The following is an 18,075-nucleotide window of genomic DNA, read 5'->3' on the forward strand; positions in this document are numbered from 1 at the left end:
CCTGCATGCTAATATTTGTTAATTTTCACTAAAGTTTGATCTTAACACTAACACCAGCATTGTAACATACTCACAGTGTTCAATGTTCACCAAGTTCACCATCTTATCTTAGGATGTTGGTATGCACACGTGTTCATTAGCACTAAACCTAAATTACAGCTCAGGCTGTCAGATTTCCATGTATGTGGTTATAAACCGAAATATTGGACAAACTGAAATTTCGATCTGATGTTGGGGTGAATGAACACCCATACCAAACCACACATACCACACATGCTAATCCATCCAATAACTGTCGAGACATTTTACTCAAAACCACAAATTCATCATGGGGGCACTGGTAGAAAACTCAGGGGATCACCACAATCATTGTCTGGGAGCCATGAATATCTGTACAGAATTTTGTGCCAGTCCATCAAAATCTCCACTACTTTGATGGAAACCAATTCAATAGTTGTTGAGATATTTTAGCATTGCCGTCCATTCATATCCCCAAGCCACTAGCATGGCTACAAAAGCAGAATTATTGTTTGCTCCAGTGTTTTACTTTGAGTGAACATTTAGACCAGTACATTCAAACTCTCCACTGGAACCCTGCAGGGTAGTGAAAACCTTTCAGTGTTAAAAACTGCTTATGGTAAGTGACACACTATACTATTAAAAGCACACCAACTGAGGGACTGAATATGCTTTTACTGTTTAATCACGTTGAATAAATTAGCTTTAATTTTTAGAATCCCCTGCAGCTGTGGTCAGAGAGGAACCTCTGTTATGTCAGAGGTGGATAATATGACTGACCAACATCTGGTATTCACCACGTTGACTCTTGATTATCTGTGCTAAGTAAGGTGCTCATATTATATTTTATAACATTGAATGCATTAGCTCTGTCACAGTCCCAGTCTACAGAACAACAGTTAAGTTAGCCCCTACAGATAGAAATAAGAAAATAATTCAAAGTTAGTGGGGACAACTCAAAGTTCTGCAACATGTCAGACTGACATGTTCAGACTTCCATGAACAATCCAGGACACAGCCATTCCTCCCACACTGTTTGACCTTGTTCGTCATCCAGCAAATACATTACTAATCTTTTGGGCTCAGCTACACAAGCAAGGAAGGTGACATCACATATATACAGGGCTGTAGCTATACTGAGATCATGTCCAAGGTATTTTTCTGGGGATTTGTGCTCTTTCAGCAACCTGAGATGCTGTTTATATTCTGCAAATGAAACAATACACACCATTGGATACTTTAGTCTCTGTATTTTTAGGATTAGTATGTTTAAATTTGACCTATTTAGACCAAGAGAAAGAGAAAATAAAAGTTTTCAGTTCTTCCCAACATGAATGAGGAGGGCTGTTGGAAGGCAACATTTAGACCAACAGTACATGCAGGGAAATGGTTCCTTCAAACGAAAATGTTCTTCCAAGAAAATGTTTTGATATTTTGCACTCATGAGCTCAGTATTTCTAAAATTCTGGATAGCACCCTGTGTTTATGTACATTCAGTCATATGAATATCCACTTCTGATAAGAGCACAGTTACTTTATTTTCCCTCCTTTGTCTAACTGATGTGAATTTCCAGAGAGCTTGAGATAAAAGTTCATCACTAATTTGATTTATTCAAAGTCATTTGATTCCTTCCTGGATAGTTGTGGAATTCAGTAACTGAGACACAACAGCAGATGGGCTTGCCTTGTGGAAATCTTACATAACAATTATCAGAATGACTAACTTGCAAAGATGCCCTGACAATTAGGCATATAACTGCATGGGTAAGTCACTGAAAATAGTAACCACCCTAAGGTCACTGGTATTTGGGGAATTACTTGTTACCAGTTTGAATTAATGAACTCCTCAGTCCAAGCCTCTGCAGTTTATCCCTCCTAATGCTATGCCATAACAAAAATATTTGGAATGCTTAAAATATCTACCATCTTGTTTGGTGTATATATGGAAAACAATGGCATTTTCAGTTTTAATCATCTTATCTTAATCATACTGACATAATATCATAATATCAGCTTTAATCATACTGTCCAGTTTGCTTTTTGTTAAGTATGTAAGACCCAAAGCACCTTCCTAACATTTTGTAAGGGCGGGAAATTCATCTTACATCTGTCCACTGTGCAGTGACAGAGTGAAATCATAACTCAAAATTTTCTGTACATCACAGCCCATCCCATGTCTCATTTCTACCTTGAATTGAGGTGTAAAACCCTGCAGCAGTATACATTTAAGGCACATTTAATTCCTGCTGTGAGAGAAGGTAGCAATGGGCTTGAATGATAAAATTGCGTTGTCAAGGTAACAGGTTGTTCTGAAGGCTGCAAATATGTCGTATTGGGGATGCTGCTATACAATATTTCAACCTGCAGCCTCTACACAAGCTCTGCATTTCACTCCCTGAGAGTGGAGCAGGTAACTGCAGATGTAATATGGTTTGCATTCATAATTCAGAGATATTTAATAGTCAGTCTATCTTCATCAATATTATTGAAATTATTCACTGCAAAGCTCATTTGCAAAAACCATACACCAATCATAGCTGTCGGATACCTTGAGGTGGCACAGTGATTTCTTTCAAATGATGAATGAGGGAAAAGGTGGGGACTGCAAGAGAATAGAGATGCACTGAGGCACCCTTTAACATGGCTCCTGATGTAACCATGGATACCTCTTTTTCATGGATAGAGTAATTTTAGCTGGAGTGGGATCTGAAGGATAGATATCACTGTTTCTGCAGTGCACATAATAGATTATCACATCTTAAACATCATGTCACACACACACATTGAAACTTGTGCATTCAAAAAGTCTCGCTGTCAATATCATATTTTTCACATGGAGTATATGTCATGTGATGTTAAGAACACATCCCTGAATATAACACCGTGCACAGTAAACCACTGGCATATGGGATGTTTTGTTTGCAGAAACAATGGTGCATTCACAAAATCCAGGCAGCTGTCAGTGATGCAGTGGTTGGCCATACTGTATATATAATTTAGTAACCTTGTAAACAGCAATTGTGACAATCAAGCCTATAGTTTTGCAGATTACATACCAGTAAATGAAGGACCTTCATTTTGAGCAAAATTGCAGAGCTGATGTCAGGAAACAAAAATCTAAATCAGTATCATGATCACTGTCATAGCTGTAACTTTCCTGAGAAACACTCATGTTCTTTATGATTCTACATAAGGTTTTAAAGGGCAGAAACTAGAGAGAGATTTTCAAATTGAACATTATTGCAAGTAGCAGCAGCAGCAGCCATGAACTGATATGTTGTTCACTGACATGTTGCCATTGTATTTATGAATCCTATCCCTGTGTGTGGTGAGAGAGCAGGATAGTAGTACTGAGACTTATCAGTTGCAGAGAGAGCGGGCGAAGTGTCTGCACTGTCAAGGAAACCATGATAGTACTGGCCACGGGGGATTAAGAGGAGATGAAGCTATGATAAAAACAGAGCAGCACTGAGACAAACTCAGCCAGTTCCTTAAAGTCAAGAAACAAGACTCAGTTGTCGAGTGTCAGAGAGTCAGAACATTAGTTGGGGTAACTACATGTTTTTTGCCCATTGATTACATAAATGTCAGGAAAATCATTCAGATAGTCAGTGATTAATGTTGCCAGAGCATTTTTCCCTGATTTTAATGAGAAAGGAATTAAAGCAGAATTTAAAGGTTACAGGTGTCATATATGGTGATTTAGGCTGGAGAACATGCTTAGTAATGTATACCAGATACCAGATTGTTACTGATTTGGGTGTGTGTTGAATATACCCATGTGAATTGATGACTTTTAAAAATGATCCATCAGAAACCTTGTCATGTTTAAAATCAGTTTTGAATCCCACCTTCATATTACACTATATATATATATATATATATAATAAAAAAAACATATTGTTAGACATAGTGTTATAGGTCTGGTTAAAATGTAGCAGTGCAGACAGAGATGTTAATATCAGCAAATGAAAATGAGAATAGTGGCTGTGAAAAAAGTGGTTATACAGTAATTTAAATGGCGTGTACCTTGAGTATTTGCATGGTGAATACAGAGGATGCTGTTCTTTGCCGTATATCTCAGCTCTGTCATGTGCTCTCTGACTCCACCTGCTGGATTTATTCAGCACTGACATGCACACATACACCGTCATATTAAAGTCTGCATGTCTGAAGACCATTGCCTGTTATCTTTGAATGGAGGTAGCACCATTTCAGAAGTAGCATGGTGTACACACAGTTTCTGTCCTTCAGCTGTTCAGCCTGGGCTCAATCCCATGTTGAGCCAGATGAGCCTGAGGGGGGAGCTGTTCTGTGGTTGACTATCCTGGCTTGTGCAGACTTGCAGCTGGAAGGGCATACAATTACAACTGTAATTTCTGCCAATATTCAGATGATTCATATTCACCCACTTTCATGCCAGTCGGTCAGGAATTTCAGCAGTATGTTCTGTAAAGCTGAAAGATTGAACACAAGTGTTGGGTTGGTTTCTGATATATCATCACATTTTGGGTATTTGTGTCTTTTTATTAGTGAGAAGAGTAGAGAGATGACTGGAAATGATGGGACAGAGACATCAATGACAGAGAAATGGGGAACACACAACAAAGGTTCCCAGGAAGACTTGATCCAGGCATGTTGCAGTTCATGGTCTGCACCTTACATCCTGAGGCCCTCAGGGCAGACAGAATGTAACATTTGACTTGGCAGTTGTATCTGTGAATACATCGGGCTCGTCACCATCTGTAGAAACAAAAGCCATTTTTTTTATGTTATTCTGCATAGTCCTGATCACTTAACAATAACCAGAAAAAAGTTCCTTTGGCAGTTTGGCACAATCACTTCTGAGTCTGGAGTAATCGCTGCTTATGTGATCCAATTATCAGAGAATAGGATTTTGTCAAAATAAATGACAAGACAATTTTCTCTCCCTTCTCATTAAGCTTTGTTTAATTATTCAGTGTGGTGTGCTATCATTTTTAAACATGCCCCAAGTCCACTGGCAAATCTTCTGAGGAATTGTTAGGCTTTTTAACAGTGCTCCAGTTTCTCTATGAAATTGTTTAACTGCCATAAAATATGCTTTTCCAAAGAAATCTTTCATTTATAGATACAGCAAACTAAAGCTGAATGATTTACGGCAGGGAAAGCTATATACCAGGAAATAATGCGGTGCTGAAGGGCTAGTGGAGCCCTAGCAGTCAAATGAAGTGGTTCTTTTGTTGCTGTTGTAGCATTCAGTGATGGTTAGCGGAGTGAAAACATGACCTTCCTGACCAGAGGACTCACTTCTGTTATATATCTGCAGGAGACACAACAGTACAATTCAGATTGGAATGCCCGAGACAGAGACAGAATATACAATTATATATTTTCTACACACATAATATCATTTCGTTAACAATATATTGTATATTATGCCAGCATATGAATTTAACTGAATTTCTGATACTCTGTTTATAGGCAAGTTTTCTTTTGCTAACCAGCTCTTCATTTCTATGTTCTATTGATATTTACAGCTCTAATAATTTCCCCCTGAAGTCATCTTATAAATAACTGTACAAGTGTCGTGTTGAACAGTGTTCATACTGCAACCCCTTTAGCTATGTTCATACTGCCTGAGCACACAATGCAGTGTTGACTTACAGCCTCTATCACTTTGTAAAAAAAACACGTTTTGTTTTCACAGTATCCTCAGGCAAACAAGGTCAAAAAAACTTTTAGAGCATTTTATTTGAACACCTATTAGATAATACATAAAACACGCATAAAACATGGTAGTAGAATATGCGGTGTAGCTTCACACAACATGTCTAAGATAATTCATAGCTAACCCGGTTCCGGTAGCTATAATAAATAATAATAAATTAATTAGAGAGATTAAAAGAAGAAAGGAGAAATACAACAGATATAAAATAACCGTGAAGAGAAACTGCATCTTTTAACTATTAAATAAAATGCTCGTCAAAAATGAATGGCTTAACTAATTTACGTGTACAGCATTACTATCGTACCAAGAGCTGTCTTTGTTGATACTTGCAGCAAACATTTCGGAAATGTAGGACCTCCCTTCGCATCCCACTTCCTCTTTGCAGCGTCAGATGGGGCGTGTTGACGGACACTCCTGCCAACTGAGTTAAGTGGAACTCAGCTCAAGCTAAGCAACATATTCTGCTGCCAACTTCTCTGAGTGCTGTTGCCTTACGGTAAGTATACATGTCAAGTATTAGATGGACAAAGTAACGTTTAACTTAAACCCAGTGTGGAATTAGGTAGTTATTAATCACTGTAATTCCGAGTTTTGCTGAATTTGACAGCTACCTCACCTAGCCATGTACGTTCGCTGAGTGTTAGCTTAACCAACGCTAAAGTTAGCTGCTTTAACCTACATGGTACAATCACTACGCCCTTTCTTAAATCCGGACTGTGAAGAGATTACTCGGTGTTTTAATGACATTAAGCAGCTGCAAGTGATTGGGTCAGTAACATTGTGAGCCAACCTCATATCCTAGCGTAATGTTAATACTTTAACGTTAGCTCTGCCGTGTTACTGAACTTAGCTTACTTAACCTTTGCAGTAATGTTTCAGTGGGACATTTTACTTATCAGTGGGCTCTTTTGTAAACGTGATGCACTAACACAGTATTTTAATTAATTTAATTTTATCTGCTTTTAGCAGTCCTTGTGCGATATAAAATGTTTTCCATAACAGGAAACATTTTAAGAGGGGGTAATGGGTGTGCCGCAAATATGCCTGTGTAATTAAGGAAAATTCAAGACATGCCATTGCCTGATTTACAATAATCCTAACCAGTACTGCTGCTCTTCTACTACTCTTCAAATACTAAACCGGTTAACATAGCATTGACATCACAGTAGTGTTTGTAGTGGTTGACATTCACGTTGCATTGTCTATGTATGTTATTTTTTAAGCATTCTATTCCTTTTTTCAGAAGCTTATTGTTTATTGTTCCTTCATATTGTCATTAAAAACTGGATTCTGGTTTTGACTGGGATTATAGGGACTCAGGTGGTATTTGTGGTGCAAATCTTTTCCCTGACTTATCTTGCATTTTGCATTCACAGTTGACGCAAGATGTTTATGGCCAAAAGACTCATTGGTGGCTTCATTGATGTTATAAGGTAAGAATCTACACAAACACCCTGCTAAAGCCTAAAATGTGGATTGTGGTTTAACTTGTTATTTCACCTTTGATCCATTCCTTGTAGTAACATCGACCCAGCCCAGTTTGTGCCTTCTGACCCTGTGAGTGACAGTCATTAGATTACTAGCTCTATCTGTCCATTACTGTGTTGCTGACTGTAGATGATCACAGAATTGATCATTTTTGCTGGTGCCTCTGTCCCACAGCCTCCACCACGTAGACCAGCTGTATATGCTGAGCAGCATGAGAGTGATGAGGAGAAACAGTTCCGCAGAGTCTTCCAGCAGCTTGCTGGAGATGTGAGTGCTATGTCTACCTGTATTAATCTTTGAATGTCCGTGTTCTCTGTTGTAACCACAATGTTTATTCCATTTAATTCACACAAGAGGAATAAACTGCCTAAAGAATGTTTTCTCTATCATCCACTGACACCATAAAGTTGTGTGCCAATACAGCTTTCTGCATGGTTTACAATGTCTGCACTGTTGAATCTTTGTCGTATAGGACATGGAAGTGAGCCCCACTGAGCTGATGGACATCCTAAATAGAATCATTGCAAAGCGTAAGACATGTTTGCATTTGTCATGTTTGTAGTCTGTCTCTTCCACATCCCTGCGTGTAGATATTCTGATTCTTTTTGGTCTACCTTTCTGTGTCTATGTAATGTACTGTGTGTGTGTGTGTGTGTGTATATATATATATATATATATATATATATATATAAATGGTGAATGATTGTTTTCTCTTATATTTCAGATGGTGATCTGAAGACAGATGGTTTCAGCATTGAGTCTTGCAGGAGCATGGTGGCAGTCATGGATGTATCCTGTCTATCATTAGTAGACTTTATGTGTTGTGGAACCCAGATGACAGTATATAGCTGACAGTGACAGCACAGTAAAAATACATAGGACTGAACAAATACATAGGCAGTTGGCTATAAAAATAGAAGTATTCATCATACCCACAGCTCATTAAGCTGAGAATATATGCATTTGAAATATTGAGGCAAATTACCATGATTTGTCCATCAAGAGGGATTTTCACAGTATAGTCAAATTTAATGACCTTGAAATGTGTGAGGGTTAAACACTGAGCTGGTAGAAATAGGGTTTGCTCTGTATTGTAAGCTGGAAGTAAAATTATTATAATATATAATTATATATTTCTATTAGTAATAAACAGTGACTGCATATTTAACTAGAAAACTGGGTGACTGTGTAGCTAAAATGGAGTTAATGTGATCCTTGTCATATGTAGTGTGAACCTCAGCTGCAGTATTAGGAACAAGTCAGACAAAATGTTAGCATTCATTCCCTGCTGTGAGTTGTGTGCCACTTTAATGAGGAAGACACATAAAGGTTACGCCTTGGGCAAATGCAGCATGCCTACAAGTAATGCAAGCATTTGTTGAAGCTGTGGAAGATTGTTGTCTGTTGTCCTTAACTCTGTTTCAGAGTGACAGCACTGGAAAACTTGGCTTTCATGAATTCAAACACCTCTGGAACAACATAAAGAAATGGCAGGCAAGTACAGCAGGCCTGTTCTGTTTTCCCTACACATCCTTGTTGCACAGTTACATTACATTACTGTGGTCTGTGTTAATTGTTTGCAGTAGTGGTAACACAGAACAAAACAGTAGTTAGTAAAGTATATAGTATTAGCTGTTGATCATGATTACAAAAGACTTTGATTTGATTGTACAGTGTTCCAACTTATTTAGATTAACAGCCATGTTTTACGTAAAGGTAAATCTGTTTACTGTGTTTACTGAAGGACACATATTAAATTGGCTATACTGTGGAACAGGTAATTTCCTGTCAAATAAATCTTAATAACAACTTATTCTGTCAAATATGTGACTAATGAATTTGGCGCTTGTTGATTTTAGCTTAGCAGTACAAGAAAAACACTCATTCACCATTGTTTTTAAATTAGATATACAGTTACTTATATGTTTTACTTTAATGTTAAGAATTTCTCAAATAGATAAATTTAGTTGCTACAACTACATTGGCAGCTATTTGGGTTGTTAGAGAGCAACTGTTTGTTTTGATTTTTTTCTTTTAGTCTTTCTAGGCTGTGAATCAACTCACCAGGAAACAGTTGCAGATGCTGTAAATGTTTGAAATACTTGTCTTGTTATTATTTAGGGAGTGTACAAGTCCTACGACACAGATGGCTCAGGTCTCATTGGTGCAGATGAGCTGCCCAACGCTTTCAGAGCTGCAGGTGAGTAGGTTTTTTTTTGTGTGTGTGCAATTGTTGTTTAAATGTTTGCACAGCAATTTAAAAAATGCAGTCAAAATAAAGTCTACTCATACCACAGACAAAGCAATAGCCATAGATGCAGTGATGACTTACAAAAGGGTTTGATTAACCATCAACAATATGTCTGCATGTTTTAAACTAAGAAAATATTGGATCTGTATAGTTGTTTCAGGAGCCAGAAACCTACATTACCTACAAACCTACACTGACTCCATTGAGCAGGTGTTGAGATTAGGTCTTGCTTTGCTTCTGCTAGCATAATTTTGTTTTATCATCATGACATTTCAACATTAAACAGAACACCTTGATAGACATGGGTAGCCAGTCAAACTTGAAATGAAAATGAAAGCAGCCTTGAGCTGTTGTAAAAAGGGTTAATGATTTGAATATCATGACAGTTTTTTAATATATTTGTGTAAAGGAACACAGTCTTAGGCCCATGTAGATAAAGCCTTCTGTAATTGCTTTTTGATAGTAAAATGACAGTGGTTTCATCTGTGTCTCTGTTGTTCTCCTCATCAGGCTTCCCGCTCAATGATCAGCTGTTCCAGATGTTAACTCGCAGATACAGCGATGAAGATGGGAACATGGATTTTGATAACTACATTGGCTGCCTTGTGAGGCTGGATGCCATGTGCCGTAAGTTTCAAAGACCACTCCTAAAATTAATTGTTTTCTTTATCATTTGGCTAACTTTATCTGGCTGGCAAGAGCGATTAACTTGAAATATAATCTCATAAACTGAATGGATAGTAAGCTTAATATGTGCTCTGATTCAGGTGCCTTCAAAACCCTGGATAAGGATAACAATGGGACTATCAAAGTCAATATTCAGGAGGTAAAATCTCTCACATATTTTAAATATCAGTGGGTTTTGACTAGAATTCTAATTTTCTACTTATAGAAACAAATCACTGTTTTCAAAAGTCGTCTTCTCTGCTCTTGTGTCTTTTCAGTGGCTTCAGTTGACCATGTACTCTTGAGTCCAGACGATGTCTCTCCTGCTTGCTATATGGAACCACTTTGTTTGTCTGCACAGTACAAAATATTTGAACTACCACCCCAACAACTCTTTTCTATTGCGCGTGCAGGTTTATTTGGAATGCTAATGCAGTGTAAGTCTTTTTTTTCCATAATATTCACAAGACAGAATTGAAACTGTATTAAATCACTATGAAAAGGACAAACCTGCACTCACAATGGTACACATAGCTGAGGGTCAACTATAAATGCCACTGAGTGCTCTGGAAAAGGATGTGGCCAACATGATTCAGGTGTATAAAAATGATAGAATGTTGAATATGTGTTATTTGGTTAGCTTGTTTGGCATCTGCTTTTGATCTGCCTCCGAATTCATGAGAATTCATGAATTCATGAGAATTCATGAAGTCATGAGAAGAGGCAGCACATCAAGATGTTTAACAGCATAAGTTTGTGAAAACCTAATGTGAAAGCAGGAAGCTCCCATTCTTATGTGGCTGTGGCTGGTTTTACAAAGATGTGTTAAAGTAGTTTGTGGAGGCCAATCATAGTCTTTCTCTTAAACTGCTAAAATGCTGACACTGGACAGTTCAACAAAAATATGATTTTGCCACCTTAACCTCATGTTAACATTTACACTTTCTGTCAACTCAGTATCACTTGCTGTCAAACAAAAAACAAAAAAACTTACTTACTCACTCATCACTGTAAAAATCTTCCAGAGGGCATGTGTTTTCTGCTGGAGTGAACAGAGGTTAAAGTAGTGAAGCTGTAGCTTGGTTTGCTATGTTTTTTTGTTCAAATGGCAGTCACATATTTTGCCTAATTAGATCCCTCTCAGAACTGTTTGGATGTGTGTAGACTGCATGATTGACATTTAGATTTTTTTCTGCTGCTGGCAGGACAGTGTATACCTTTAAGATTCAAATTAGTATGTGGAATTTATTCTAAGAAAAGCTCCACCCAGTTTCAACGTGAAGACTAACCAGCTGGGTAAGGCCATTCTGAGAATTACCTGAGGTCACCAAATCCCATGTAGTTCTAAGAGTTGTTAGGGTGTACATTGTCCCACCCTAACAGCTGCAACAAAGCTAACAGGAGTGTCAGTGTCAGGAATGGCTGTCAGCCAAGCTGTGCACACCCACACAGCAATGAACAGTGGTCTAATTGGGCAAAATAGGTATGCAAATTTGTGGATGGACCATGTTTTTGCAGACACTTTCAGATGGTCAAGAACAAGACAGCTCTGTAAAAATATACATAAATTGTAAGTTTTAGTATTTGTTAGAACACAGTACAGTATCTCTGTGAAACCAAGCCCAAGGCCAATGATGACAGCTTCTTGTTCACTGAAACATGTGAGATCACTAATTATTTTGTTAAAAGCATAAAGGAAAGTTAGGATGTATGAGTTATGTATCACTTGCACCACAGCCTATCACACGCAAATCATGGTTTAATGATTTGTACACTCCATTATCCTGCTTCAGAGTTGCACTGTTATTGTCTATGCATAGTGGTCATTCCCCATTCTTTCTACAGCCACTGATAAATACAAAATACACTGATGAATACAATCAACGAAACTCCAAACTTTCTTCAAAGTGACCTAATATTAAAGGCCATTTGTCAATGTATATATTCACTATATACAACTTTATATTCTCTCTGTAATAGTCATGTACATTAACATCCCTACAGACAATGTTATATTTGGGCAGGCTCATGTTTTGCTATTGTGTGTCAATGCTGGCAGTGCAACTGTTTTCTGTGTCTCAGCTTACTGATCACTTTACCACTTATCACTGTGTACTTATTCAAAATAGATAATGCCAGCACAATGTGAGAATTGATTATATATAGAACAGATGTGTGTGCCACTAATGCATGCAGCCAATAGATAAGATGCATTATTAAGGGGTTTTTAGCCTTGCAGTTGTAGCCACAGTCATTATACTGTTACTGAAAATGTTTGGTAAAATAAATGCCTGTGCCATATTTGGAATAAAAGGAAGGGTATCTTAAATGTGTCAGCCTTGTTATTGGTGCACTGCTGACAATTTGTGGTGTGCTTCTTTGAGTCATTAGTCAGTGACTAATAAATTCAGGGATCTGTCTGGACCATTCAGACTGGCAAAAAAAGTGATTTGAAATGATACATTACATTTTGAACTTAAAAAGAACCAACTTACATTTAAGTTTTGCTGTTATTATGCTTCAAAGCTACCAAATAACACCCCCTAACTTAAATGGGGAACACTTGGGCATTTGTTTTAAAAAAAGAGGTTTAACATGACAGAATTGAAATTAAATGAAAGTAATAAAACAACCTGGAAAGATTAACCTGTCTGATTTCTATTATCTATAGCACATCTGTCTGTTTATATTGGTTTTAACTTGATAGGTTATTCATTTATATTGACTGACAGAAATGAATTGGTGTTATAGGAAAGTTAAGTGAACGTCAGACCTCCTCTGCAGCAGGAAACCTTGATTAAGAAGAAAAATGGCAAAATAAGACAACAGTGCCCTCCGCTGACAGGAAACCTGACCCACTGAGATACATCGAACATTTTTATATTTTGCATGACCAGGACACTACCGCATGCTTACTGTTAATGCACTAAAGGGACAAACACCAACGCCCCCCTCGTCAAGAAGTAAGCGCGTCAGGAGTGAGGAGAGACTTAAGCCACAGTGGTGTTCTTGGGCTGGACACCCACATTTCCTCCGTGTGTATCTGTCTGTCACTAGTTGGATCAAGCCAGAAAACGATAGCAGAAGTTAGACGTACTCCTTCAAAATAAAACCACCATTGCAACGGGGAAAATGTAAGAAATTAGTCAAAGCAACTCATTTATCACCAGATTACCGTGGTTATTTCTATGATTTACATGTGAAACTAGTTCTAAAACGTGGTAAATATCGTTATACTAATATCGCATATGTCAGCAATGCTTTAGCTACCTGCTATAGACGGGCAAACGCTACCTATCAAACGCTAACCGGACATCTTTTGTGTAGCGTTAGCTTCATACTGGCTAGCTTGACAGTAGCTATTCTGGCGATAAGGAAGTTTATCTTTACGTTTTTGGACCAAATCCCAACTTCTTTGACTTGGGGGTATGTTCACCATCTCATTAGTTATTTCTTTCATTAACGTACACCTCCTCAAACGAGGTTACCTGATCTAAGTGCTTCAATAGCCATTTCTGACTGTAACGTAGAGGTAGCTAACCTCTTGCTGCCAAGAGAGCTAACCCAGTGTGTGTTGTTGTGTTAACATTAAACTAAAAACAGCTAACTAAGTCTGTGTTGCATTGTTTGAGGGAAATTAAACAACTGATACCTGTTAAAATAATTAGGGCAATAAAGGTGAAAGTATCATTGGACCGCAACTGAGAATGGTCTCTAGATATAGCTAGCTAATCATGCTATCGCATGTGTAAAGTGGCTGTAGCATCGTCCATTGTTCATTCACTCTTTCAATGCTTGCGCTGATAGTATTATCATCACGCTAAATCTACACTATTTCTCTGCTGAACTGTGTGAAAACAATAAGGCCTTGTACATGTTACAACGTTCCAGATAAAATGTTGATAATATTGATTTATTATCCGTTCAGCTAATCATGCTGGACTTGTACACACGATCATTGCTCAGCTGTTGAGCCTGAACTAATGTTAGCACTGCATCAATACTACTTGGCATACCTTAGCTTTCATCAATTATCATCAAGTCAATTGTTTGAGATCTCAGCATCAAAGTGACACAGATTTATCATTAAAACTTGCATTCTCTTTTCACTTTGTTGTTAGACTCTTGAGCCCCTGGCAGACAGCTGGACAAATTGAAGCAGACCACAGAGGCTGAACACCTACTGACACTGTGTGTGGAGGATGTCTTCACCAATATACTACAACCAAGACAGTGTTATTCGCTTCAAGAAAAGAAAAGCTCGCTTCTCTTTCAGTGAAGTCCACATTCTGTTGGATGAAGTGAGGAAGCATCGTATGGTTGTTGTTGGTATGTGTCTTCAACTGCTTGTCCCATTCAGAATGATCTCATTCACCTTCTAAATGAAGAGATGGAGCTTTGAGGTTTTGTGTCTGGGTTTCCAGAAAGTGAGTGAGTGATGTATCTGGTCAGTCAAAAACACAAATTCAACATGGCTAAGCGGAGGGAATAACATTGCCTGAGAATATAAGGGTAAACTAGAAATTCCAGTAAATTTTGTTAATAAATTGTTGAGTATGATGTGACATGACCACTGATACAATGATATTTCATGGCAAACACTTACAAGGTATTTATGATTATTTTTTTTCCCTCAAAGGCAAATTCAATCGTGGCGTGCCAACAGACATGAAGAAACGCACATGGGCAGAGATCACTGCACGTGTCAATGAGATTGGGGAGTGCCAACGTGAAGTCATTGAGGTCATCAAGAAATGGTCTGACCTTAAATGTGACACCAAGCGGAAAGTGGCTGCTATGCGGTCAGGGACAGTGCCCAACAGGGGCCTCAACTCACGTCTTTCCCGAGACCTTAATCAGACAGAGAAAATTGTGCTTCAGATCCTGGAGATGGACGAGGAAGACCAGAACATTGGTGACTTTGGCCCTCTGGGAGATGATGATGATGTGCCAGAGGAGGAAGAAGAAATGGAAGAGGAGGAAATGATAGGAATGCAAAGTTCTCCCAACGGTGGGTTGGAAATGACGCCTATGCCCCCACCAGCCTCCTATGCCATGAGTGGACCTGCACAGTCAGGTAGCAAATCAGTTTCTATTTAACAACAGTGGTTCTTCTCACGAGTGCCCGGAGGAATAGTTAAATCAAAACGGAACATTTTATCAATATTTACTCACCATCATTTCAGTCTTAATGCCACTGAAGTTGAAAGGTCTACACAACGCTCATAAAGTTACAGCTACTTCATGTCACCTTCCTCAGAAAATACACATTGTGCTTACAAGATATGAAGTTATGGTATGTGGGTGACTGATGTCTTAGATTAACTGTTTTAACAGCTGAACTAAGCTTATTGTGAAGAAATGCATTCATATTATTCAATTTGAATTCTTTGAATGTTGTAGGTGACTCTTCACAACCTGCCTTTGATGTGCAGTACGAAGTACCTGCGACAGAAGGTAAGTTGTCAAGTTTCGGATATAAATTAAGAAAGACCTTGAATTTTTGTAACATGTTTCAGTAATGAGAAAACACTGACAAGCCTTTTTATTTGATTCAAGATACTGAAGCTGCGTTTGGAGAGTCGGACGATGACCAAAGGGATGACGTGCCTCCTTCCACTCAGGCAGCAAAACCAACAGAGGACCATCAAGGAAACAATGGCATCCAGAAACAAGGACAACCTCAGACGTCCTCCGGACCTTCAACGTCTTCAGCTGCACCTTTGATGCCAGGTCAGCCCACTCAGAACGCTAGGGACAGCATGCTGCATAATGCATCACTGAGCCTTCAAGAGCAACATGCCACCAACATCCTGCTGGAGACGGTTTCGCGCTCCCTGGAGCTGCTGTCTGAGTCGGTGCAACAGCTGGCAGAGACTCAACAGGAGTTTGTGCGGGAGTCGCTGCAACTCCAGCGGGAGACAGTGCAAGTTCTCAGAGACTTCACAGGTGGAGCCATAGCACTCATGCATGACAAACTTAATGGACGGCCAGCATTATAGCAACCAAGCATCAGAGTTGTTAAGTTGTATCACTGACTTTATACATGGCCTTCAGGCACAGGAACTTTCAAGTTCCTTTGGACTCCACCACTGGTTACTGTACTTTTTGATAGTACTCAACAGATTTTCTGTGGCTATATTTTAAAACTGTATTAGTGGAAAAGTATTGATGGAATTGCTGTCTGCACAGTTACATGAAAATGGTTTGAGAAAATAACCAATGTTAGCCATAAGGAAAGAACATGTGGAGGGTGTTTTTTTTCCTTCATTTTTTTGCTACTGAAAGTGAGGCTCCTACAACTCACATTGTAAAACTTTTTTATTACGCATACACCACTTTTAAAACCTTTACATTGTCAGTCAAATCCGTTTGTGTGTCCTTGTATAAGTTGTAGCTTTCTCTTGCATCAGTGTCTGGAGATTATCAAATGTACTGTAATGGTAAGTGGATTTCTACACCTGACCATTATATGGTCCATATATCTGAAAGCTAAACAAGGTGTGTTAAATACTTTGAAAATACCTGTAACTGAATAATTTGTGATTGTCTGATTTAGTTTTTTTTACATTACAAACATGAACACTTGAATGAAAGTTTCAATAATTCCTTTTGAAACACATGGAATAAACCCCACATGTATTTAAACAGAACAAAAGTCAGAGTCTGAATAGTGCTGTAGTACTTAATTCAGATATCCAGTTATTAGAAAGCGTAAATCCCCTTTATTGTTTTACAAATTAAATCTATCTTGATATCTTTAGATTGGTTCTAATACAAATGCCTGTTGATTAATAATAATCTGATTTTAGCGACAATAATGCATTGCAGATGATCAAATAGTCTAAAATTTGAAAACATGGACTGCTTCACAGACTGAAGAGACAAGAGTAAAAATAGATAACAGAAGAAAAATTAGAGCTGAAAGGATGAATCTGATCATATTCAAAATTTTCTCATTGTCATCAAGTATCATCAAAAGACCAAACTAGTATACCAAAGTATTGTCTGTGTCCTGTATCCTCTGTGCCATATAGTCCTATCCGTTGTTGTCAAAAAATTATTAAAAGCACATTAATGAGCCATGCTGTTGCACTGGGTGACATGTTCCTTCATAACAATGAATGTGAACATTGTAGTGAGTTTTTTTTTTTAAATGTATCTCCTGCACCATGTCCTGCTGCAGTTTATTTATTCACCATCATCAGAGTACCAAATGTGTATTAATCCACTGCTTAAAATAGTTGCCAACAAGTGTGCAATTTCCTCCTGTTTGAGCAGCGTTTTCTAAAAAGATAAAAGATAAAATTATATATTTCTGACCCTTTTTTAGAGATTCTTCAGGAATGAATGAGCTTGGAGTTGAGAACCACAGGAGGGATAGGGAGGTTACAGAGTTTAGAGTCAAATCATTGGTTTTGGTCTTGATGTTCAGCCAGTTTGGCAGGTTCACAGAGTTTGCAGTAGGGGGCTCTGCAGCACAGACTTTCTGCAACACTAGACTGTGCTGACTCTGAGCTGATAAACAAGATCAAACAGATAATGCAATACACAAAACAGTTTTTCAAGGTTGGCGTGATCAAATGACCTGAGGGCAAATAGTGAAGCATTTAAATGAGTGTTTAATAAAACATAAGACAAAAAAGAATTTAAACTGGAAATCACTTACATTACTATAAACCAGTGTCACAACAGGTCATGTGTAGTAATGTGATATAATTATGTGGTTGGCCAGTCTTTATTCACAAGTTCAGGTTAGTTGAAATTGTTGTTTGGTGTATCACTGAAGACACTCACATGCTCCTGGCTGCCACGTCAGTGAAAATCAGTTGTGTTATGACTGTGCTGTATTACATTTTGATGCGTCATATTTATCTTTACCGTTCCAAATACTGAAAGCACCTATCTTCCGGTGTATTTATTTGAGGGTGGACAAGTTAAT

At 38.2% G+C, this 18,075-nt stretch overlaps 2 protein-coding genes and 1 long non-coding RNA gene across 4 annotated transcripts; 2 read left to right on the top strand and 1 right to left on the bottom strand.

Annotated features, from left to right (window-relative positions):
* Positions 1-3,633: 3,633 nt before the first annotated feature.
* On the bottom strand, positions 3,634-6,090 carry LOC108893848 (uncharacterized). Its single transcript, XR_001962728.2, has 3 exons — positions 6,033-6,090; positions 5,177-5,320; positions 3,634-4,761 (listed from the first exon to the last, which is right to left on the bottom strand). It is a non-coding gene; the product is annotated as an uncharacterized LOC108893848 (long non-coding RNA).
* A 17-nt stretch (positions 6,091-6,107) lies between these two features.
* Positions 6,108-12,462, top strand: capns1a (calpain, small subunit 1 a). Its single transcript, XM_051078470.1, has 11 exons — positions 6,108-6,224; positions 7,105-7,161; positions 7,249-7,285; positions 7,391-7,483; positions 7,689-7,746; positions 7,941-8,005; positions 8,642-8,714; positions 9,342-9,416; positions 9,978-10,094; positions 10,235-10,293; positions 10,412-12,462. The coding sequence occupies exons 2-11, from the start codon at positions 7,115-7,117 to the stop codon at positions 10,436-10,438; spliced, it is 651 nt and encodes a 216-aa protein (XP_050934427.1). The 5' UTR covers positions 6,108-6,224; positions 7,105-7,114; the 3' UTR covers positions 10,439-12,462.
* A 563-nt stretch (positions 12,463-13,025) lies between these two features.
* Positions 13,026-17,446, top strand: zgc:153990 (uncharacterized protein LOC768125 homolog). Of its 2 annotated transcripts, none has more exons than XM_018692622.2 (5): positions 13,026-13,267; positions 14,255-14,462; positions 14,773-15,210; positions 15,537-15,590; positions 15,693-17,446. In XM_018692622.2, exons 2-5 carry the CDS (start codon positions 14,336-14,338, stop codon positions 16,133-16,135), a joined length of 1,062 nt encoding a protein of 353 aa, XP_018548138.1. In that variant the 5' UTR covers positions 13,026-13,267; positions 14,255-14,335; the 3' UTR covers positions 16,136-17,446. The 2 variants fall into 2 exon arrangements, with proteins under 2 accessions (XP_018548138.1, XP_018548137.1); XM_018692621.2 differs by lacking the exon at positions 13,026-13,267 and adding an exon at positions 13,325-13,559.
* The last annotated feature ends 629 nt before the right edge of the window (positions 17,447-18,075 follow it).

The sequence above is a fragment of the Lates calcarifer genome, linkage group LG20 (assembly GCF_001640805.2).
Source record: "Lates calcarifer isolate ASB-BC8 linkage group LG20, TLL_Latcal_v3, whole genome shotgun sequence".
In the NCBI taxonomy this organism is placed as follows: Eukaryota; Metazoa; Chordata; class Actinopteri; family Centropomidae; genus Lates; species Lates calcarifer.